This window comes from Stenella coeruleoalba (assembly GCF_951394435.1).
Source record: "Stenella coeruleoalba genome assembly, chromosome: 7".
NCBI classification, from domain to species: Eukaryota; Metazoa; Chordata; class Mammalia; order Artiodactyla; family Delphinidae; genus Stenella; species Stenella coeruleoalba.
In genome coordinates, this window is record NC_137153.1 from 92169954 (window position 1) to 92195363 (window position 25410).

General features: G+C 41.2%; 1 protein-coding gene across 7 annotated transcripts in view; it reads left to right on the plus strand.

Annotated features, from left to right (window-relative positions):
• Positions 1-25410, plus strand: part of PLPPR1 (phospholipid phosphatase related 1) — a 616358-nt gene that overhangs the window by 549107 nt on the left and 41841 nt on the right. For all 7 annotated transcript variants that reach the window (XM_079927527.1, XM_079927525.1, XM_079927524.1 and 4 more), the window contains one exon: positions 21430-21618. In XM_079927527.1, the coding sequence (XP_079783653.1) occupies positions 21430-21618 (189 nt within the window). The remainder of the gene's footprint in view (positions 1-21429; positions 21619-25410) is intronic.

The window sequence follows — 25410 nt, forward strand, 5'->3', positions numbered from 1 at the left end:
CATATCAAATCCCTCTAATTTGGAGACAATCTGTTTTGTATGTTGACATACAATAGAATACACCTTTGATGTAGTTAAAATCCATACTAAAGAAAATACTAAAACCAAGAAGTTGTCTTCATCAAAAGATGTCTTTAAAAAAGTAAAAAGATAAATTAATGTGTGAGTATATTTGTTACCTGTGTATCTGATAAGATTAGTGTCCAGAGTTTATTAAAAATTACTTCAAGTCAGTTAAGACAGCGCAAAAAAGACATAAGTAGGGTGTGTGTGTGTGTGTGTGTATATACACACACTCACACATACATACATACATACATGTATTTCTTTATTTTAAGGGACACATACAAACGTGCAAGGAAATGAAGAATATAAAATTCGGGAAAATGATGGCCTCTTTGGGAGATGCCTTAGGTTGGGGTTGCTATAGGATCCAGTAGGTTGAGATTAGAGCACATGCAGTTAACTCTTGAGCAATGCAGGGGTTGGAGGTGCCAACTCTCCAAATGGTTGAAAATTCTAAATGATAAAAGTATAGTATAAATTATAGTAGGCACTCTGCATCAGTGCTTCCTCTCTATCTGCAGTTCCAATTCTGAGGATTCAACCAACCAATGGATTGTGTAATGACAAAAATTTGGATTTAAGTGGACCCATGTATTTAGTTCAAACCCAGGTTGTTCAAGGGTCAGCTGTATACAGGAAGTGTCTATGGCATGAGGTGATATGTTCAGGTACTTATTATGTATCTAATTTAAAGTATAATTCAATAAATATAGATATATATATAGTGAATTTACAATGTTGTGTTAGTTTCAGATATACAGCAAAGTGATTCAATTATACATTTTTTTCCGATTCTTTTCCATTATAGGTTATTACAAGATTGAATATAGTTCCCTATGCTATACAGTAGGTCCTTGTTGTTTATCTGTTTTATATAGTACTGTGTATTTTATATATAGTTGTGTGTATATGTTAATCCCAAACTCTTAATTTCACACATATCAAATACTGAACAATAAAAAACAATAACAACCCACTGGACTTGGGAGAGCACTATATTCTGATCCAGGGTCTTTGGCTAAATTATTCTGGTACCTCAAACAAGGGACTTAGCTTGTCTGAGCCTCAGTTCCCTCATCAGTAAAGAGACTGGCTAATCTGCAAAGTGTCTTCCAATTCCCACAGTCTCTAATCCTGTGATCCAGAGAAATAACACAGTATGTAAACCAAGGAACTTCCCCAGTTAGTTTTCAGTTTACACACGTTGACACAGACTCGAAATATGAGGAAAGGGACAAAGAATATTAATCTGCTAACTTACTATAAATAAATGAAAAATTCAAACAAGGAAAGACTAAATAAACAAGATTGCATTCGATTATTTGACACTATACTGTCTTACCTCCGGATCAAATAGCTACTTGTGCACAAGCCTCCAGTCACCCTTCCCATATCCCTTTCAAGATTTTAAAAGCAAGGAAAAGTTTGTATAAACACTGAAATCTAGAGGAAAATGACATTCAATGACAAAAATCTCAATACATATCCACAGATGTGGTACAGATTGACTCAGAAGAAGGGAAGAGAAACTGCGGCCAACTTATAAAACCTCTTGACCATCCAGAGAAACCAGCAGCGTCGTGTAAAGCAAAATAAAAATAAAAATAATTGGAAAAATCCCACTGACATTCCTTAATTAGGACAGGAGCAGGCTTTCAGACCTGCAGGATCAAACTATTTGGTTCTCTTTTCACCATTGCAAATCAACATAGTAGCAAATGATAATAGCACATTTATAGTACTTACTATATGCCAGCATATATAATGAGTTCACTTAATCTTCACATCAGCCCCTGTTGGCAAATACTATTGTCTCCATTTTACAGGTGAAGAAACAGGTATAGAAAGTTTAAGCGACTGTCCCCAGGGTCAGTGAGTGGCTGAGGCAGGATTTAAATGTGACCTCTTGGCTTCTAGAGTCTGGTCCACTTATCACTGAACTACACTACTCCTCAACAGCAAAAAAAAAAAAAAAAAAAAAAAAAAAAGTAGCTGTGCCTGATGTCTATTGCATGATGCATTAAAAACTACTTCAAAATTCCGTGGTATATAACAGTGGGCATTATTTAGCTTACGAGTTCATGGGATGGCTGCCTAGACCTTACTGGGCGGTTCTGGTCTTGGCTGGGCCCACTCATAGGTCTGAGAGCTGACCAGCTATTGTCAGGGGCTCACACATCCTGGGGTTAGTTGGCTGTCATCTGGGGTGACTTGGCCCTCTTCCATGTAGTTTAGGCATCCCTCCAGCAACCTAACCCAGGCATGTTCTCCTGGCAGAGGCAGAGGTGCAAGAGCAAATGGGGACATACCAGTGCTTTTCACACCTCTGCTTGTAGTCACATCTGCACACATCCCCTTGGCCAAAGTAAGCCACTGCTCTTCAGTAAGAGGAACAACAAGAAAGGATGTGGACACAGGGAGAGGAGAAGAATTGGGGCCATTCACTTACCACAGTATCTGCTGAGAGGTACCAAAAAAGAAGCTTTTGCTGCAATGACAAGGCCTCTCCACTTGTGTCAGGGTTCTTCCCTGAGGCCATGGGCAGCGGCTCCCAAAAGGAGGGAGGTCCCAACAACATGTCATCTGGAGCCAAGCCCTTCAGACAACTGGCTTCAGAAATCTGACCTCCAGAGAAGATTCTCCAACAAGAGAGAGAAAACTCAAAGAAGGAACACAAAGTCAACTCCAACTCCCTCTCATTCCTCCCCTCTCAGGCTTCTAGATGACCTAACTGGGTACTTATATCAACCTGTCCTTCACTGTAACGTCTGAGAGGAGGATTTTTACAGCTGTCACAGGGAGAGGAAGGGAATCTAAAGAGATATTTATGCGGGAAAGTGTTTTCAGTTTCTACTAGGGTTTAGATTTACTACGTGGCAATTTCCAGGGCACTGCTTGTTGCTAATAGTTGCCTTGAGGCACCTGAGAGAACATGGACTGTAGGTACAGTCATCTGTGGACCGGCACCCATCTGGCTGGCATCTGGGTCTTACGATTGTCCTCTGGTTTTCATTCATTTATTGAACAAGGATGCGTGGAGCACCTACACTAGGCTCTGGGAACACAACAGCTGTTCTGTGTTCACAATCCCTGGGGACCTCTTAGCCTGCTGCACTGATTTTTCACAGTCTCCCAGGTGGAAGGATGTTTCTTCCAGACCCAGAGTGCCCATTGGACTACCTTTAGGAATTAAAGTAGCAGGATTATTACTATTCTGTCTCCCACACCTCTCTGTCTTTATGAGTGAATATAACCTCCTCTTCAATACATCCAGCGAAAAATATTTTTCCTGATCCCTAGAGAACAGAGATCCTATCCTACTTCATAGAAAGCAGAGAGCCTGTGCCTAGGAAGGGGTGGGGCTAAGCCTGAGTTAGCTCATACAGTGGTACTGACAGTTTTCAGAAGCTACTTTTGGACACAGTAAGAGGCGGATGATGTGAGGGGAGGTGTAAGGTGTCAGTTGGTAGGGCTCAAACCAGCACCCTGACTGTACACTCTAGTTATAACCGTTCTGACCTCAAAGATGATGTGAAAATGTGAAGATGCCATTGAGATGTTCTTTCATATACCAGATTCCCTACCTTCTCCTGGCTGTTTTGTGAGGTCAGAAGCAGAGGCAGCAGTCAAGAATGAAAAGATAGCTTATGAAGGACAATTATTAACTACGTAAGAATATAACTAACTTCCTGAACGTTTTCAGCTCAACATGCCTGGCTCAAATCAAATGCTCTAAATGTGGACTTCCCTGGTGGCGCAGTGGTTAAGAATCCACCTGCCAATGCAGAGGACAGGGGTTCGATCCCTGCTCTGGAAGATCCCACATGCCACGGAGCAACTAAGCCCATGTGCCACAACTACTGAGCCGGCACTCTAAAGTTCGCGAGCCACAACTACTGAGCCCACATGCCACAACTACTGAAGCCCGTGCGCCTAGAGCCCGTGTTCCACAGCAAGAGAAGCCACGGCAGTGAGAAGCCCGCACACCTCAACCAAGAGCAGCCCCCGCTCGCCTCAACTAGAGAAAGCCTGCACGCAGCAATGAAGACCCAATGCAACCAATAAATAAATAAGTAAAAAGAAGTGTTCCCTCCTCTTAAAAAATGCTCTAAATGTGTCTTCTAAAGTAATGTCACATCTCAGTGAACAAATTTCCATTGAAAAGGCATGCTCAGTCATAAGTACCCTAGTATAATGGCAGAGTATTTAGAGGCTAAATGATACAGATTATGCATTGTGCCATGTTCAGAAAGTTTTAAAATGGAACATTTTCAAGGAACAAAAATCAACCCAAGAGGATAAAAGTGAGAAAAGGGGGCTTAGATTGCTGTGCAGAACCTCCAGTCAGGCAAAGAATGAGTTTTTCATAAGGATCTGGAGATTAAAGGCTCTGAAAGCTTTTCTCCTATCGTGTATTAAAATAATTGTTTCTCTAATTCAAATCTCTAAGCAGCTTAATGCCTGTTCTTATCTTAGTTCAATTTAGAGAGAACATAAGGACAAAAATGATGTATCTGTTCAGTGTCTGCTTCTCTAAGTGAAATTGTTTAGGGACTTCCCTGGTGGCACAGTGGTTAAGAATCCGCCTGCCAATGCAAGGGACACAGGTCGAGCCCTGGTCCGCGAAGATCTCACATGCCGTGGAGCAACTAAGCCCGTGCGCCACAACTACTGAGCCTGTGCTCTAGAGCCTGTGAGCCCCAACTACTGAGCCCACATGCCACAACTACTGAAGCCCATGAGCCTAGAGCCCGTGCTCCGCAACAAGAGAAGCCACTGCAATGAGAAGCCAGCGCACTGCAACGAAGAGTAGCCCCCGCTTGCTGCAACTAGAGAAAGCCTGTGCGCAGCAATGAAGATCCAATACAGCCAAAATAAATAAATTAATTAATTAATTTAAAAAAATATTTAAGTAACCCCAAAGCTCGGGCTTATGTGATTGACAACATAGCTGGACATTCTTTCCAAAGACACGGTGAAGAAAGCCTCTCAGGCTAAGAATCAAATTGAGCAGTGGTCCTAGGATTGCTAGAGGGGTATAATAGGCTCTTCCTAACGAAATATGTTTGGGGACAACTTAACCTAATATTAGAGGGAAGAAAAAATCTTTGTCCCATTCAATGCTGTGAATTTAATTGAATCACATGATGTCATCAGTCAGCATTCTCAGCTGACAGAATTGGGGTTCTTACCTAGGGCAAGAGGTAACCATCTTTACTGAAGTTACTGGCTTCCTCCAAAATTGAAAGAAACCATTGATGAGCAAATGTCTGGCAATACCCCATGCTGGATTGCCTGTCGTGTGCCTCTCCTCTGGAGAGGAAGCTCTGGAACCAGAGTTTTCTTGTCTCAGGAATGTGGAGTACTTTGAAGGAGCACAGGAACCCTTCAAGCATGTACTGAAAACCTCATGGCAACCTAACCTGTTTCAGGACCCATGTCATGCATCTGAAAAGGTGGTACCCCTTATGTCATCAGGGGTGGCCTACTTCTAATCGATTGGTAATGACTGTCTGAAGTGCCGTGTGGAGAGTGATTTGAAGACCCAACTCTCTGACAGCCGGTGCTGTCAGTCATAATTATGGCGCGTGTGGCATGATTTTGTCATTTCTAGTTCTGTTGACTTCAAACTACTGTTTTTCCTTGCATTTTCTCATTTCTTTAAAAACACAGGGGAAAGGAAACCTGGTTGGGGGTGGGAGCGTGGGTTTAGGTCCTCTGCAGTTTGAACAATGAAGATGGTCCTATATTTGTGTCATTCTCTGACAGTTTGTTAGATGCTTATTATAAAATGGTACAAGCATTTCTGAACCACAGTCTCCAGCATGGGAGTACTTGGAGAAGTGGACCACTGGCCCTTTCTCTTCTGGAGACAGGGAGGGAAATGCACCTCCTGGAATCCCAAAGAGCAAGAAAAGGTTTTGAAACCGCCAGGTCTCTTCTTATCACCTGCTAGACAACAGGCGCAGCTGCATCTGAAGACTGACGTTTCCTGGAGATGGCTGCTTTCCCTTCTCTCCATCCTTTTCCATGCCTGGTACCATAGTGGATATTCAACATGTTATTTGTTGAGATAAGGGTGGAATCCATGCTGCCTAGAGATGCCTAAAGATGTGCGAAACTGCCACAACTTAGGAAACATTTTTTAAATGGTCACATTCCTGGATTAGCACACACAGGCTTTTTTTTTTTTTTTTAACTCACAACACAATGCAGAGGAGCTTTCTCTGTCTCTTCCTGCCTTCTCAGTACATCCCCACTAATCTGCCTCAGAGAACATCAGGGCTAATTCTGTCCTGCCCTTCGTCCCTGTCTGTCTTAACCACAATTAGAAAACAAGGACTCCACATCACCTCTCACCCTGTGGTCTCTCATGCCCACACAGCTCCATGCATCTCTAATTGATCCCATCACCCACCTTCCTCAGCCCCTACATTGCTGCCCTACAAACTCCAAAACTCACAGGTCTGTCATCAGTAAAGCCCCTTATCTTAACCTTGTCTGAACAATTCCTTCTTCTTCTTACCGTGAACTTGGCTTTCTTAATTATATTGCTTCCCTGAAGCCCTCCCAACTGGCCATGTCTTATTTCCTATACCCCTTGTGCTACTGGACTTAGAGACAAGGTGGGTGTTTTCCTTGCTCCTCATTGCCTCTTGTAGACTCTCCTTAAAAGTCACTCAGCTTGGGCTTCCCTGGTGGCGCAGTGGTTGAGAGTCCGCCTGCCAATGCAGGGGACACAGGTTTGTGCCCCAGTCCGGGAAGATCCCACATGCCGCAGAGCGGCTGGGCCCGTGAGCCATGGCTGCTGAGCCTGTGCGTCCGGAGCCTGTGCTCCACAACGGAAGAGGCCACAACAGTGAGAGGCTCATGTACCGCAAAAAAAAAAAAAAAAAAAAAGTCACTCAGCTTGTAGTTATAAGAGAAATGCAAATCAGAACTACAATGAGGTACCACCTTGCACTGGTCAGAATGGCCATCATAAAGTCTACAAATAACAAATGCTGGAGAGGGTGTGGAGAAAAGGGAACCCTCCTACACTGTTGGTGGGAATGTAAATTGGTGCAGCCACTATCGAGAACAGTATGGAGGTTCCTCAAAAAACTAAAACTAGAACTACAATATGATCCAGCAATCCCACTACTGGGCATATACCCAGACAAAACTATAATTCAAAAAGATACATGCCCCTCTATGTTCACAGCAGCTCTATTTACGATAGCCAAGGCATGGCAACAACCTAAATGTCCATCGACACATGAAGGGTTAAAGTAGATGTGGTACATATATAAAATGGAATATTATTCAACCATAAAAAAGAAATAATGCCATTTGCAGCTACATGAATGGACCTAGAGATTATCATACTAAGCAAAGTAATTCAGAAAGAGAAAGACAAATACCATATGATATCACTTATATGTGGAATCTAAAATGTGACACAAATGAACCTATCTATGAAACAGAAACAGAATCAGGGACATAGAGAATAGACTGGTGGTTGCCAAGGGGGAGGAAGGTGGTGGGGGGAAAGACTGGGAGTTTAGGATTAGCAGATGCAAACTAGCATATGTAGAATGGATAAACAACAAGATCCTACTGTATAGCACAAGGAACTATATTCAATATCCTGTGATAAACCATAATGGAAAAAATATGAAAAATAATGTGTATGTATATATATATGTATACATAACTAAATCACTTTGCTGTACACCAGAAACTAACACAATATTGTAAATCAACTATACTTCAATTAAAAAAAAAAAGTCACTTAGCTTGAAAGCTCATACCGTCAGTCAGTACCACTCACTCTGCCTCCTTGGTGCCCTTATATGAAGTCCTGGACCACCCCATCTCCCATCTTTGGAGATTCTTGTTCTTGGCTCACTGTTACTTTCCCACCAACCCTAATCTTGTCACCAGCTTCTTCATTCGCCTTTGCTCATTCGTCACATCTCCTGGACTCCCCTTTCCTCTGTGTATGCTTGCTAACTAGGCGATCACATACTCTGATGACTCCCAAAATACGTCTCCAACTTACATACACCACTGCCTCCTTGACATTTCTGTTGAATGTCCAATAGGCATCTCAAAATTTATATGTTCGAAATTAAACTTACTTTCCCCAGCCCCCAAATCTACTCTTTTCTATTGCCTCCCCCATGTGGACAGAGACTTTATTTTGTGCACTGCTAATGCCTATCATGTAGTAGTTTATCAATAAAAGTTTAATGAATGCATTACTTTATATCTTCACAATGGTAGTTGAAAACTAAATGTACAACAGACAATATTTTACTCCTACTCCATTGTGAGGGAGAAAGCTAAATAGGATTTCGTGAGCTTGCTCTGGAAATGTGATAGCACTGCACTATTACTGGTACTCGAGTACCTGGTAACTGACCCGTAAACTAACCTTTGTACAATACCAACTCTGATTTCTCTGCTTAGGGTCTCTGCTCCAGTCTAATACAGATTTCTATCAAGGTCACCCTCTTCGATGACAGGTTTGATGGTGCCACTTTTCTGCTCAAAATCCTTCAGTTATTTCCTTTTGAGTATATAATAAAAGGTTGATTTCCTCTGCCTGCCACGCAGAGCTCTCCTCTTTCGAGTTTGCACCTACCTCTCCTCTTTTATTCTGGTTCCTGAATACACCTGTGTCAATGAGAACGTATTATCTCATATAACTGTAAAGACCTCTATGTACTAACATAGAAAGATGGTCAAAATATGTCAGGAGAAATACAAGCTGTGGAACAGCATGTACAGTGTGATTCTACTTTATGTACTTTAAAGTCTAGAAAAATAAAGACATACTACATATTAATTCCAATGATAAAAATTTTCAGTTTATACCAATATGTATTAGTGTTTTATTTTTGAAAAGGTTCACAAACTCAGAGAAAGAGATCAGAGTTGTGGCTACCAGAGGTGGGAGCAGGGGGAATAGAATAGAACAGAATAGAATAGAAAGAATAGAAAGCCCAGAAATAAACCCATGCACCTATGGTCAATTAGTCTATGACAAAGGAGGCAAGAATATACAATGGAGAAAAGACAGTCTTTTCAGTAAATGGTGCTGGAAAAACTGGACCGCCCTCAATACATATAAAAGAATGAAAATAGAACATTCTCTAATACCATACACAAAAATAAACTCAAAATGGGTTGAAGATCTAAATGTAAGACTGGATACTATAAAACTCCTACAGGAAAACATAGGCAGAGCACTTTTAGACATAAATGGAAGCAGTATCTTTTTTGGTCCAACTCCTAGAGTAATGAAAATAAAAACAAAAACAAACAACTGGGACCTAATTAAACTTAAAATCTTCTGCACAGCAAAGGAAACCATAAACAAAATGAAAGACAACCCACAGAATGGGAGAAAATATTTGCAAATGAAGCGACCAACAAGGGATTAATCTCCAAAACATACAAACAGCTCATGCAGCTCTATGTCAAAAAAACAAACAACCCAATCAAAAAATGGGCAGAAGATCTAAATAGACATTTCTCCAAAGAAGACATACAGATGGCCAAGAGGCACACAAAAAGATGCTCAACATTGCTGATTATTAGAGAAATGCAAATCAAAACTACAATGAGATATCACCTTACACCAGTCAGAATGACCATCATCAAAAAATCTACAAACAATAAATGCTGGAGAGGGTGTGGAGAAAAGGGAACCCTCCTAACACTGTTGGTGGGAATGTAAATTGGTACAGCCACTATGGAGAACAGTATGGAGGTTCCTGAGAAAACTAAAAATAGAACTACCATATGATCCAGTAATCCCACTCCTGGGCATATATCTGGAGAAGACCATAATCTGAAAAGACACATGCACCCCAGTGTTCATTGCAACACTATTTACAATAGCCAAGACAATAGAAGCAACCTAAATGGCCATCGACAGATGAATGGATAAAGAAGATGTGGTACATATATACAATGGAATATTACTCAGCCATAAAAAAAAATGAGATAATGCCATTGCAGCAACATGGATGGACCTAGAGATTATCATACTAAGTGAAATAAGTTGGACAGAGAAAGACAAATATCATATGATATTACTCATATGTGGAATCTGATTTTTAAAAATGATACAAATGAACTTATCTACAAAACAGAAACAGAATTACAGGTATCGAAAACAAACTTATGGTTACCAAAGGGGAAATGTGTTGGGGAGGGATAAATCAGGAGCTTGGAATGAACATACGCACACTACTATGTATCAGATAGATAACCAACAAAGACCTGCTGTATAGCACAAGGAACTCTACTCAGTGTTCTGTGATAACATATGCGAAAATAATTTGAAAAAGAATGAATATATGTATATGTATAACTGAATCACTGTGCTGTACACCTGAAGCTAACACAACACTGTAAGTCAACTATACTCCAATAAAATTAAAATAAAAAATAATAAATTTTTTTTTAAAACACCGATCATTTGGTCACTTGCTCATATCCTTGAAAAGCTAAGAACTCCTTCATCTTTAAGTTCCTACCAACTGGCTGAAGGATTTGGCACATAGTTGGTGTTCATAGTAGTTTGCTGACTTCTAATGATTCTGCTGAGAAACCTTAGATTATCACCCAAATCAACTTAGTTTGTTAACAAAAAGCTAGTAGGTGGGACTTCCCTGGTGGCACAGTGGATAAGGCTCTGCGCTCCCAATGCAGGGGGCCCAGGTTCGATCCCTGGTCAGGGAACTAGATCCTGCATGCATGCTGCAACTAAGAGTTCACATGCCGCAACTAAGGAGCCCACATGCTGCAACTAAGGAGCTGCAACTAAGACCTGGTGCACCAGATAATTTTTTTTTTTTAAAGGTAGTAGGACTGCAGCCATTTAGACCATAGGAATCATTTGCAAAACTGCTTCCGTCCACCTCTCTAAGTAAGTAAATAAAATGTGCATCAACGTCATCCAGGACTTGCTTTTCAAAGACTTCTCTTGACTCCTCATCTCATCACTCTCATTTTCCCACACGTGTAACATCTACTGAGCTCTGACCTTCCCGGTCTCTGAGTCTGAAGCATCCCTGAGGAAGGGCAGGGTCAGTGAAGGCCAAGGCTGGTGAGCCTCTCAGGTCAGAGTTCTAGGCTTTCCGCTCTACCAGCCTCTGAAGTTAAGGAATAGCAAAGCCTTGTTGTAGGACTTTACATTTGTCCCCAAGCAATGTTCTCAAACATCAAAATCATTTTGAATTTTTTTCTGCTTTCTCTAATATTAGCTATACCTGCCAGTTTTGTGTCACTATACATTTGACATTCCTTATATGTATTCATCTGTGTCTATGAATTAAAAATATACATATCCCTAACGGCAGAATATCAAAGAGAAAATTTTGTGGCCCAGTTTAGCTTGACATAGATCCAATAATAATCCCTTCCTCAGTGTAGCTGTAAATCTACCTGAAAATATTATCATACACTCTACATTTCTTCATATCATTCACTAATAACCAACAGGATGCTGGAGGATGGAAACACACACAGGCAAAGACAAGGTTATGGTATTTGCATTTGCTCTTTAAGGAGTGGCCAAATAGAGAGGTGTAGTCAGCCCAGGCTGAGAGGTAGACCTGTGTATTTTCTGCTACCTGAGGAGCAATGCCTGATGGGGTTTCCTGGGTTGGTCTCTATTCAAATGGCAGGCTTCTCTCCATTATCAAAAACATGAGTGGAACAGAGCCCAGTGTGTTAAAATAGACAGAAAATTGCTTGATTTATCTGAAATACTTATCACTGAAGATTTTGGAGTAGAAAGACACAATCATAGCTGTGCCTTAGAATCATAACTCTTTAGTAGCAGGGTAACTAATGGCATAAAGGGGTTGAGATCTCAAAGGCAGCAGGAGCAGGTAGGACAAGATTTCAGTAGTGTAGATGAGAGAATATGGAGGCCTGCATAAGAACATGGTAGTTGGCATAGGAAAAATGAGATACACAGGATGGGCACTACAGTAAGAAAGACATGGGAGCTGACCAGGTATGGGGTGGGAAGAACAAGAAAGCTGGAGGAAGTGTCTAAGATGTTGAGATTTCTAGCCTGGGTGACTGAGAAGATGTTGGTTGGATTTACCAGGATAGTGAACTCTAGAGAAGTTGCACATTGAGGGGAGAAGACATGCTGAATTTCATTTCAGACTTGTGGTATTTGGAGTGTCTGTGGAGCACAAGGTTGGTGGTCAGGAGAGTAAACAGGACCGAGAATGATAATATGAGGGTCAATGGAATCAATATAAGGGTGGAAGCCATAGAAAGATGAGATCTCCCAAGAAGAATACATGGAAAGAAAATGAAAAGAGGGGAAAGGATAGGTCCTAGGAGAGCACTACCATTTACAGACCAGGTAGAAGAAAAGGAAAAATGAAAGGAGCCAGTATGGTCAGAGGCAGGCGAAAGTAGTGCTCTTAAATACCAAGAAAGGAAAGTGATGGGGGTGGCGATCAGTCAACCCCCACTCCTACCCCAGAGCCATGTCAAGAAGCATTGAAAAGGACAAGTGAACAGAAACCAAAGAGTAAGAGAAAGGACTGAGCACTTACTAAGTAGGCATTAGGCTAAGCATTTTACAGGCATCATCTCTTAATGCTTAATTGACACCAGAGGTTCAAATCCTGGCTCCACCGTTCACTAGTTCTGTGAGCTTGGATGAACGTACTCTGCTTTAAATGAGGGTGACTCATCATCTCACAGGGTGGCATGAGGATCGTGTAACAGAGCATTTCAAGGTATGTAGTTGGTTATGGGGTCAATGAGAGTCATTATTATCATTCCCTTGGGTTTGCTTTTATGATATCTGTCTCCCCCACAGAAATCCCCATGAGCCCCAAAATCATGTGTTTTGTAAGTTTTATTTGTTATTCAATGACTGAAACTCCCCAATGTCTGCAAGCAGTAGGCACTCAATAAATACTGGCTGAATAACTGAACAATCTCATTTCATCTACATATCCTTGCCTATGGGTACACCTTTGGTTCTCCTTAAAGAAGGAATGAATTCTCATATACATGCACTGGTCCATGGTAGGTTTTTCAATTTTCACAGGAGGATGTCATTCTTAACCACACTTTAATTGCCTATTAGTTAAAAGATCCCGGACTGAGGGGGAAATGGAGAGTTACTAATCAATAGGCATGAGGTTTTAGTTAAGCAAAAGGAAGAAGCTCTAGAAATCTGCTGTACATTGGACCTATAGTCAACAATAACATATGGTACTAAAATATTTGTTAAGAGGATAGATCTCATTTTAAGTGTTCTTACCACAATAAAATAATTTTTTAAAATCTTTCATAAAATACAAAAATATAAGACAATCAGTGATCAAATACATTGATAAGAGGACCGATTGCTTAATATTTTATTTTTATTCCTTCATATCTTGAGGTAATATCATTTTCAAATAGCAAGACTAAGAATACTTTGACTCTTGAAAATTCATATTTGTGGAAATAAGATGCTTGTCAAGAAGCATCATTTTATAGATGGAAGAACTAGTTGATTATTCAGTCCTGGCTAATGCGATGACTTCATATTCTCTTATGTATTTTAGTGCATGTGGTATTGTTTGCTTATTCAGAAAAAAATATATATTCTACTTAAGTCTTAATAAAATAACAGCTAACAGTTATTGAGTGCCTGCTAAGTGGTTTTGATATACTTAATCATATAGTTCTCATACCACTCTCATGAGAACTCATTTCACAGGTGAGGAAACTAAGGCAGAGACAGGTTAAGTTCAAAGACATACAGTAGTAATTAGTGGATTTGCGATTTGAACCTACGTGCCTTAGGCACTAAAGTATAAGAAATTGCTTATGATGAGACAAGTATCTAATAAAATCACATTTCCTTGAAGGATTTTTAAATACAACCCATAGTAAGAAATATATTTCACTTTGTATTATACATTCTCCCTCTGCCTACATGTTACATACTCAACAAAAGTTTCACGTAAAAACACTTGTCCTTAGGATTGGGAGTTTGGGATTAGCAGATGCAAACTAGTATATACAGGATGAATAAACAACAAGGTCCTACTGTATAGCACAGGGAACTATATTCAATATCCTGTGATAAACCAAAATGGAAAAGAATATGAAAAAGAATATGTATATATGTATAACTGAGTCACTTTACTGTACAGCAGACATTAACACAACATTGCAAATAACTGTACTTCAATAAAATTGAGAAGAAAACACTTGTCCTTACTATGTATAAAACTCTACTATATTCAATTCTATTCCATTCTTTTTCACTAAAAAATTCTAGTTGAGGGCATCCCTGGTGGCGCAGTTGTTGGGAGTCCGCCAGTCCGCCTGCCGATGCGGGGGACGTGGGTTCGTGCCCCGGTCCGGGAGGATCCCGCGTGCCGCGGAGCGGCTGGGCCCGCGAGCCGTGGCCGCTGGGCCTGCACGTCCGGAGCCTGTGCTCCGCGGCGGGAGAGACCACAACAGTGGGAGGCCCGCGTACCGTAAAAAAAAAAAAAAGAAAAAAAAAAAATTCTAGTTGAACCCTACCTTGTATACATTTGTTTCACAATCAACTAATGGTTTGAGACCTGCAGTTTGGAAAACCACAATAAGGGACATATATAAGACACAGTAACACTAAATGAAGCTAATAATAACTAGGGATGTCATTTATTAAGCATCTACTATGTGCCAAAATAGTGTCATTGATATTTATGTGTAATAGCCTCAATTCTCATTACAACCCTGAAAAGTAACTCAATCTTTTTTCACAGAAGAAACCGGGATGAGGAAAGGTTAAAAGATTTGTCCTACAGAGAGTAGCCTGAGCAAAGGTTCCTTCCGCTAGTCTACTCTAATAATAACATTGTAGTATTATTAAACAATGAAATCCATGTTTAAAACAAGATGCAGGTCTGTGTTTCACTAGCAGGAAACTTATTAAAAGGCAGTATCTAATTCACTGCTACCCAGTAGTTTTTAAAAACCTAACCTGAGAGAAACTATAATTAGGAAGGAGTGAAGAATATATAGTCTACCCATTCTTTTAGAACATGCTTACTATCATGAGTCAGATACTGTTCTAAATACTACACAATCCTCATTCAATCCTCATGATGACCTGAAGAGGTAGGTGCTGTAGCATTATCAGCCCCACTTTACTAACAAAGAAACAGAGGCACGGGAATTTAAGTCACACACCTAGTAAAAGCAGCAGAGCAGGTTTCCAGCCTAGCAGCCTTAACCTTTCATTGTGCTGTATCTCTCAAGTTCAACCTAGACCGAATCATAATGCTGACCTCCTCCCTTCTATCTCACACTATTGTTTTTGTGCATTTAGCTTTGATGTGATGTCATTGGCCTATGTTGAGTTGATATGAGGTCCCATATAAAGAACGGCACCAACATACTCAGTATTGTCATTGTTTATCATGTCCCTTATGAGAACTCAGGATGAATTCCTATCCAGTCACTATATCAGAAAGATTCTACTCTTCAACCGCTGGTTGGTGTTTATCATATAGCTACTGTGAAATGTGAAAATGACCAGTATTTCCTTCTTGTGTTGACTATTAGACAACTTATACTCAAGGATGTAACTCCTGTCTCCATATTTCTTTCTTCTTCTGTTCCAACTGCTCTTGGATGCTTGCTTACTTTATTTGGTGGAAGTTGGTATAACGTCTTTTGGGAACAAAATGAGAATACATAAACATGCCTCAGTGCATATTTATGAATTATTATTAACCTTCATACAGATGAAATTGATACTAGGAGACATTTGCATAAAGTACTCAAGTGTGTAGCACATAGTTTAGCCCTTAATATTACGCTGACGTATTTGTAAGCTGCTTTTTCCCAGGCTGCCCAAGTTTGTGTGGAGAAATACATCATAATTATAGTAATCATCCTAGGTTCACCCAAGTTGTGTGACCTTAATGCAATTCATGTAATCTCTCTGCGCCTGTTTCCTCTTCTATAAAATGGAAATAATATATGTACCACATAGAAGGTGGCTGGGCAGAAGAAGAGTTAATTTATGTCAAGTGCTTACAAAAGTTCCTAGGACACATGCATAATATAGGTCATCACCTGTACCGTCACCATCACGTCCCCCTCCATCTCCTACTCCTTCCTCTTCTCCTTGGATCTTGCCCATGTTGTTTTTGGAGAACTTTCAGCCCCTCTCAAAGTGTTATCCTTACTTCTAAGGGCTCCCAGTGAGGTCTCAGGTGTTTCCACTGTCAGTTTTCTCAGGTGTTTCCCCTCTAACTTACTACCTTGTTTCCCACTTCCGTCAGTGCCACTTGAGGGTTGCCCAGCCCAGCCCTTTTGTGCAGCTACTGACCCTTGTGCCTAACATGCTTCCTCAATACTGAACAACATGCAAATCTTTAACGTGTACCATCCCCTGGAGTCCTCAGACTTTGCTTCTGCATCACAACCATGACAAACCTTATCACCTCAGCTCTCGGATGCAGCGTTCCTTCTGCTGAGTTTCCTTTATCCCATCTTGCTATGGAATTGAACATATGTCCTTGAGGCTTAGTCAAAACCAATATCCTGAACACACGCCACGCTGCCCTCTCCATCCCCTTGCCCTCACTCCTCCTCCACGCAGGAGCCCCTTCCCTTGTTCTCCTTCTGCCAATACCCATCCCTCACCAAACCCATGCAGCCATGTATGAAACCCAGCTTGGGATCAGCTGACACCCTCCTACAGATCACTGTCTGTTTCCTGTATTGGCGAGCACTCCCCACTTAGCTTGATCTCAAATTGCTTGAGGTTAGAGAGCACGTCTGAGAATTCCTCGCCTTCACAGCACTTAGTTCGGAACTGAACACAGAGGCGGTTTTCAGAAACAGTTGTTGGTTGACTGATTAATTTGCATTGGTCTTGATAGCTCCTGGCCAGACCAGAATAAGAAAGCTCTTTGGGGAGGGAAACATTGTCTCAGGTAGAGTGACCTAGCACCCCAGTTTGTTCAAGACTACCTCCATTTTAGCACTGAAAAGTCCCATGCCCCAGGAAACCCCTTGGTCCTGGGCAAACTGAGATGGTTGGTCACCTAGCTCCAGCAGTCCCCAGTTCAAACCACGCCCTTTACACTCCATACCAGATACCAGTCCTCTCATTTCCACGTCATGTGTCTGCCCCTACATCCCTGGACACACATACATACTCACATGAGTCATAGCACCATTTATCTATCCCCTGCTCTCCCAGCTTGTATCCTGTCATATAAATTAGTGGTCCACAACTGCTTCAGACTACCGACCAAAGAAAAACGTACTTGTCATCTCAGCCTCTTCTCTCAGCTTTGTGACCTCCCCACTTATCCCTCTGTGACATTCATTTTTCTCCAATCAGCAGAGAACCTGGGTAGAAACACAGTATTCTCAACTCTGAGAGGCTGGATTTCAGATATTGCTGGCTTCTACCTTCTGAATCTTTGTGGAATGATCAGGATTTAATGCATTTTCATATATCGGGTTGTCATTCTTAGAAAGCAACAGCTGAGGAAAATCCCTGGTACATGAGCTCCTTCTACCTCATTATCTCCCCACATCCATAATTGCTTTTTTCACACTAATACCGTCAACCCTTCCACCAGCACTTGGGTCCAGCACAGCCTCACCATCTGCTCATGTGACACCAACATTATGGCCTCCCTCCATGCCTCCCTAAATGGGGCTGGAGAAGGCAGCGGAGACGGCAAGTGTGCCAGCTGGCACGAGTGACACAAACGTAGACAGTGATGAATCATGGCCCAGGACAGGGCAGAGGAAGGGAGGACACCGACGGCTAATTGTGTGTCATCAGTGCTGCAAGGCAGAGCTCTCTGCTTGTGGAAGCAGAATCAACGTGCTGTTTCTGTTCCTGCAGTAAATGCATGAGCTTCTTTTTAATATATGGTCGCAAGAGAATGTTCAATAGAAAAGAAACCTAGAAATCAAGATCCAAATTGTTCTATATTTGCTTCTGTGCATCTTGAGGATGGCTTTAAAGTGACAGGAAGGGGTTTCTGGCTGCTCAGGGGAGGAACCAAGGCCAAGGTGACTCATGCTGATGGGTCAGTTCTGTCCCGTAGGCTGTGGAAGTTCCCATCTACCTCTACCACCCTGCGTCTCCAAGGTTCTCTGTTCTTTATGCCCTGCACTTGATTCATTCATTCATTCAGTTCTCTCTGAATGCTGTTTCCATAGTTAAATCGGCCAAGCAGCTCTTCAAGATTTTTTCTATGTATAGCAAATTTAGATATATTGACCTTGGCTTTTTTATTGTTACTGTTGATTATGATGTATTTGATGTTAAGACAATTCTGTTTTAAAAGTTTCTATTCTTCATTTTTCTGAGTCGCCTTACATATATATATACACATATATACATATATATTATATACATATAGATCGTATATAGAGAGATCATACATATACATATATATACACACACACACACACACACACTATTTTGCTTTCATTTACTTCATTTTCACCTTTTTCTCTTTTAAATCGAAGTGGTAGCACAAATGTCCCCTGTAAAATATAATATTCTTCCTCAATAGAGGAAGCTAGATGCCATTTTTGTTTTTGTTTTATCCAAAAAGCCCCCATCGATCCTGCCTGTTCTCCAAGCTTATTTCTCCTAAGGGCTGATGAAGCTGAGAGAGAGAAATATGTTTCCTGCCACATGGATGAGATACAGAGAAATCAGATCAAGGCTGTGCAGGAGACAGAAACAGCCCCAGAGGCAGAGCCCCCAAACTGTTGGAATCCTAGCGTTAGCTCCAAAACATCCGGGTCAACTGGCTAGGTTCCCTCCTGTCGGGTCGACTCAATTGACTAGTGCAGCACAAAAGAAATAGAAACGTCATGGCCTTGACTTTATAAACTAGCTACTAGCAAGAGCACCAATCAGTGGGGCAGCTTGGGAGCACCTATCTCTCATTCCTATAGGAAACATCCTTATCCAAGTCTCTTCTCTGTTGCTGAAGAGATAAGAAATAAACAAAACGCTTGAAACAGTAGAGATGGCGGGCATGAGCACTGGCAATTTACACGTGCCAATAAACAACTTCAGGCACAGAGAAACACACGCGAATGTCTAGAGATTACTGGATGGTCAGAAGTTGTGCCAGGAGGTCCACTGGGGGAGAAGGGGTAGAACATGTCAGATAATGGAACAAAGTCCTTGTAGAGCCAGAAACAAGTCATGTGTGAGAGAGAGTGATTGCAAAGTATGATTTGGAGCCTACCTGGAGATAAAGGTGGTGATGGATACAGCCAAAAGGTAAAGACCTTTATAACAGGATGGTGAGGCGTTTGTACTTTAGACACGTTAACGCTGGAGATACTCGAGGCTTCTGAACCAAAGAGGAAAGGCTTCTAACCAAAGAGTTAGAGAAAATGGAAGGTTGAGGGAAGATTTTTTTTTTTTGGTTGGGGGCTGCCGCACTGGGTCTTCGTTGCTGTGCGCGGGCTTTCTCTGGTTGTGGCGAGTAGGGGCTACTCTTCTTTGCAGTGCGCGGGCTTCTCATTGTGGTGGCTTCTCCTGTTGCGGAGCACGGGCTCTAGGTGCGCTGGCTTCAGTAGTTGCAGCATGCGGGCTTGGTAGTTGTGGCTTGCGGGCTTAGTTGCTCCGCAGCACGTGGGATCTTCCTGGACCAAGGACTGAACCCATGTCCCCTGCATTGGCAGGTGGATTCTTAACCACTGTGCCACTAGGAAGTCCTGAGGGAAGAGTCTTAATCCAAATGACCCTTAAAGAAAATGATGCCTTCTGCTAGAGTGAGGAGGAATTGCAGAGCCAACGTACCAGAAGCAGGTGTGAGAGAGTGGGCAAAGTTCAAGGCTCTGCTTCAGTGTGGTGGCTAAAGAAATGGATATGAACGTGGATAAAGACGGACGCCAAATGGTGCCTCTCTGCATTGGAGTTGAGCTACTTTGCCTCTCCCTGTAACTCTCCACACTTTTGTGTATGATGCGATTTTGATGCTGTGACCCAGGTGTTTTGCCCCCTGGGGATCAGAAAATGTGGGATTCTAGTCCTGGGTCTAACACTATCTAGCTATGTGACCTTATGTTAGTCATTCCAGGGCTGGAATAAGAACTTGAGACTAAAACCTAAAAGATTATGGTTTCCCCCTCCCTGCCCCTTACGTACTTCCAAATAGAAACAATTTTTAAGCCATAAAGGATGTACAAAGATGCCCTACCAAGTTCTGATTCTTCTCCCAAAATGATTACTTTGATACTTTTAAACAAATCAACATTTTAACATATTTTTCCCCATTTTAGTTTCTCTGCTTTGCTGATTGTCAGTCTAAGGACATGTTTGGTTTCCTTGTTGGAAAATCCAGCTGTCGTCGGTTCTCCTTGCTGGGCCTCTGTTTTCTCATCTATGAAATAAAGATTTTAGATGGGAGGATCTCCAAGATCTTTTCCAGCTTAACTTTCTGTAATTTCGTAACCTCAAAGACCTCTTTTCTGTCTACCTTTATCACCGTCTCATCTTGCCATTTGGTGTTTCCTAATGGGAATGAGAAAAATAATGGCATTTCCATACTCGCCCAACTCCTCATACCTATTAAAGGCTACATCTAAACCTCGGTGAGTATCTGGGACATTTCTGAATCAAGTGAAAGGATAATTGTGTCCCTTTTTGTGTCCAAACCTTATAAAGGATATATGTCTATAATAAGACGTGATCATCAGTAAAGTCCTTTACTTACTGGTAGAAAGCATTTTGGAATAAAGGCAACATCTTTTTGGAAAAGGATAAAAGTTGTGACTGATATAGGATACCTGTACAGTGTTTTCACCCACAGCGGTAATTTAGGTTCTGAAGATTTCCCTTAACCTTTCTAGGCTTCAGCTTTCCTGTTTGTTCATTCATGCGTCATTTACCTGCCTCTAATACTTTATAAAAAAGTAAGTCTATCTCTAACATTTTATGAAATTGCCCACGAACAGATCTCACCCTACATCTTGCCAATTCATGTGCCACTATCCTTTGACTTTTCACCTCTGTCCTGAATGGCAGTATTGCCTTAGTTCCCATGCATCCCCTGAGAGGGGCGCAGCAGAACCTGGGTCTCTCTACAAGCCTTGCTGTGGTCTGCTTCTCAGGTGGGAGCTGTTCATTCTTTTCTGGGAGGTTTATGTAACAGATGTTACAAGGCAGACAAGTAAGCACACACTCCCTGAGCCCGGAGCCCATGGAGCCAGGCACGCACACACTTGCCGATACCAATACAAGGAGAGCTGCTGGGTGATGGAGGGAGTGTGCTCTGAGGGGCGGGCGCTGCTCCGAAGCCCTGCTAATGTCTCTGTGTGGCCATGCTGTATTTTCAGCTTGTCATCATGGCTGGGACAGTGCTGCTTGCCTACTACTTCGAATGCACTGACACTTTTCAGGTGCATATCCAAGGATTCTTCTGTCAGGACGGAGACTTAATGAAGCCTTACCCGGGGACAGAGGAAGAAAGTTTCATCACCCCTCTGGTGCTCTATTGTGTGCTGGCTGCCACCCCAACTGCTATTGTAAGTACAGAAAAGGATTTCCTTCTCTACTGTTGGATCCTAAACAACATTTTCTGTCTGCTTTTTCTCCTCTTTCCTCTATTCCTGGGCGTTCACCAGCAGCCTTATCAGGCATGCCCTGTTTCAGCCCAAACAGAGTGAGTAGAGCTGTGCATAAAATCTCATTAAAACAGGTCTTGTCTTTTATAGGTGGCTTTTGCTTTTTGGTTCCTGAATTTAAATATATATACATATATATTTTTAAAAGAATGTCTGAATGTCATACGTATATATTTTTTAAATGAACAGGCCTGAGTGGCTGCCAGGTTAAGAACAGCTACTGTACTCTTGAAAAAATACGCTGTGTGTTGTGTGTATTCAGAAGAGGTCTTGAATGTAAATGCTGGCCTTGATACAAAGCCTCAATCAGATTGGAATAGAATCCCCCAGGCCTGTATCTCTTGCTCTTCTGACTGAACTTCCAGAGAGGCCAGAGATGAAAGAAACCCCTTGACCTGAAGTTTGCTGTGAATTGTTCTGGGCGGCTCTGGCTCTGCTCACATTACATCACATTCAATTAAGTTGCAAATTTACCTTCATTGATTGCATTCTTCTCTCTCAAGAGGCAAAAAGAAAAGTGGCAGACAGGCCTCTTGGAAGACTATTTCAAAAGCGTAAAGCTCATAGATCCGTATTGTCTGGTAAAATGATTTCGCATTTAGACATCTTAATTTGATTTAAAAAAAATGACTTCGTGAGTGTTTTTAAATAAACATTTCTGTGTCTGAACATGCTACAACGTCAGATTATTTGGGACGTAATTTCAGTTATTATTTCCTCCCTTTCTCTGCCAAAGCTGCCTCCCCCCCAACTCTCCCTCCTCCCCTCCCTGCCCTCTCCCACTCCCCTCTCCTTGGAGCAGTAATAAAAATACCGACTGGCACGCTGAGGAATGTACTGATTGCTCAGACATTCAGTTCGAGTATTGTTTTCTATGCAAATGTTTTATTTGCTTTAAGATGAGAAGTAGAATAGAATTGTGAGGAGGAAATAATATGGACATAATGAGTCATAGTACTTTAAGTTCATTTTGATCGTTGATCCTAGACTTGACAAGTTCCCCCTCAAATAATAAGGCTACGCCGTAGGAATTAAGGTCAGCAGTGATAAAACATGATCTATCACAGTGGTTAAGAACACATGCTTTGCAGTCCGACCTTCCAGGGTTCACATCCTGTCTATATGACTTCAGGCAAGTCACTCTGTTCCCTCCCCCCAAAATGGGAATAACGTGACCGCCTATTTCACAGAGTTGTCAAGACCTAAATAAGATGCTTCATACAAATGACTTGGCACAGCGTCTGTCATGGACTAAATGGTTCGAAGTCGCGGAAACAAAGAACCTGGCTGGAAACCGATCTTTACCGTCTTCAGGATCACAGACCAACTTCCTCTCCCTGCAGAGAAGGAGATTCCACTGAAACCCTGGTATCACCTCCTCTTTAGAGTGATGGAGGATGTGCCGTCTCCCAGAGGAAGGCTGATCTCCGTGTTCCTCTTACCCTTCCCTTTTCCTTTCTCACCAGCCCAAGGACTAAGAGAAAGCATAAAAGACACCCTTCTAAGTACCTTAAAAGGTGACACACTTCACTCCTCAGAAAAAACCTGGAGGCCACATTGGGTTCTATCTGTAACCGTTTAATGGCAGCTCTACCTAGTCCTAGAATTAGTCTGGAATCAGGTCCTGGTTTCTTCCTGTCCCATAAACATATCATTTTCTCATGTACTCAGACATAAATCCCTGAGTGATCCATTGACTGACTAACATATTTTCCTCTCTTCTTCCCAGTCCCAGGAAACATCATTGCCTAGGTTCTCTTGCAATTACTTTTTGTAATTATAGTTTTTTCCCTTAAAAAAAAAAAACAAAAACACTTAAGGAAAGCAAGGGAAACAGATCAATAAAAATTATGAAAAATCAGTGAATCAGAAAACAATAGGATAAATAAGTAAAATGTACAACCCCCTGGTTAGTCTAATATACGAAAGGCAAAAGTTAAAAAAAAAGAAAGAAAGAATATATAAGCAAAAATATATAAACCTTTAAAGTCTACACTGTAGTTTTATTTAAATTGTATATTCAATTCTATGCCAATACATGCTTACTTCTCAATAAAATTGATAATATTCTATGAAAAGATAACTTACTAACAACAATGCCTTTAAAAATGTAGAAAAGCTGAATAAATGAATACAAATTTTTAAACATGTCTAAAATTTATTGCACAAAATAGTACTGGGGACACATAACTATAGTACAAATTCCTTCAAACTTTCAAGGGATAGAAAACCCATAGCTGGGCTTCCCTGGTGGCGCAGTGGTTGAGAGTCCACCTGCCAACGCAGGGGACACAGGTTCGAACCCTGGTCCGGGAGATCCCACATGCCGCGGAGCAACTAAGCCCGTGTGCCACAACTACTGAGCCTGCACTCTAGAGCCCGCAACTACTGAGCCCTGTGCCACATCTACTGAAGCCCACGCGCCTAGAGCCCATGCTCCACAGCAAGAGAAGCTACCGCAATGAGAAGCCCGCGCACCACAATGAAGAGTAGCCCCCGCTCGCCGCAGCTAGAGAAAGCCCGCGCGCAGCAACGAAGACCCCACGCAAATATAAAAACCCAGCCAAAAATAAATTAATTAATAATAAAAAAAGAATAACTATTTAAACGGTTCCAGAGCCTTAAAATAAGTGGAAAGCTTTTCAATGCACATTATGAGGTGAGAAAAATATGGATTTCAAACACTTAGAAAGTCTACATACACACCCACAAAAGCATCCTCAATTAGGAGTGTTGTTGCAGGCAGATAGAAAAGGATTGATAGATTTGTCTACCTGAAAATAAGCATTTCTACCAAAAGAAAAAGTAAAGACTGCAACAAATTTTGCAGCATGAGACTCCAATGTAAATATTTCTAATACTTAAAAAGATGAGCTTCCCAAAATAAAAATGAGAAAGGACAAAAATAGACAATTAACAACAATAAATTGACTGTATGCATATAAACATTTCTAAACTCATCAATTATCAAAGAAAAATTACTTTAAATACAGTATTTTTCCAATATAAGTTTGGCAAATGTTTTAAAGTTTAACCCGTGTTGTTAAAGGTGCAGATACTTTCATACAATTCAAATGTAAACCGACATTTTCTTTCTGAAGAGCAGCTAGTCGAGATGTACTGAGAGTTTTATAAACTTCAGACCCAGTCATTAATTCCATGCCCTGAATTTATGTTAAGGAGATAACCAGAGTTTTATATAAATACAAAGATTTGTATATAGGGATGTTCATGTCAGTGATAGTTTTAAGAGTGGAAGGAAAACTTGGCTAAATACACAGCACTAGAGGATTGTCTAAACACATTTTGGGCAGCCATGTTTCTGAAAAACCTCTAATAGCAAAGAAACGTGCTTGTGATTTAGTGAAATGATGTTTATGAAGGCTAAAAAATTGTATATAGTATTGCAGATAAAAGTTTTTCTCTTTTATAAGAGAATTTGAACTTCCCTTAGTTTTCTAGCTCTGTTTCCTTAGAAAAAGATATGTATCAGCTATGTTACTAGGCAAAATTAACCCCTGATTGGTGAACTGCATCTGGACTCAGAACTATAACTACCTGAAAAGGTGCCATGCTGTGACTTCCAAGTACAGTGGCTCTGGACACTTGGCATGTCCAGTGTGGGAACTTGGAAGCTATGTCTGTGGAGTTGCTACACCATATATTGACTCCTATGGGACATGATGAGTCTTT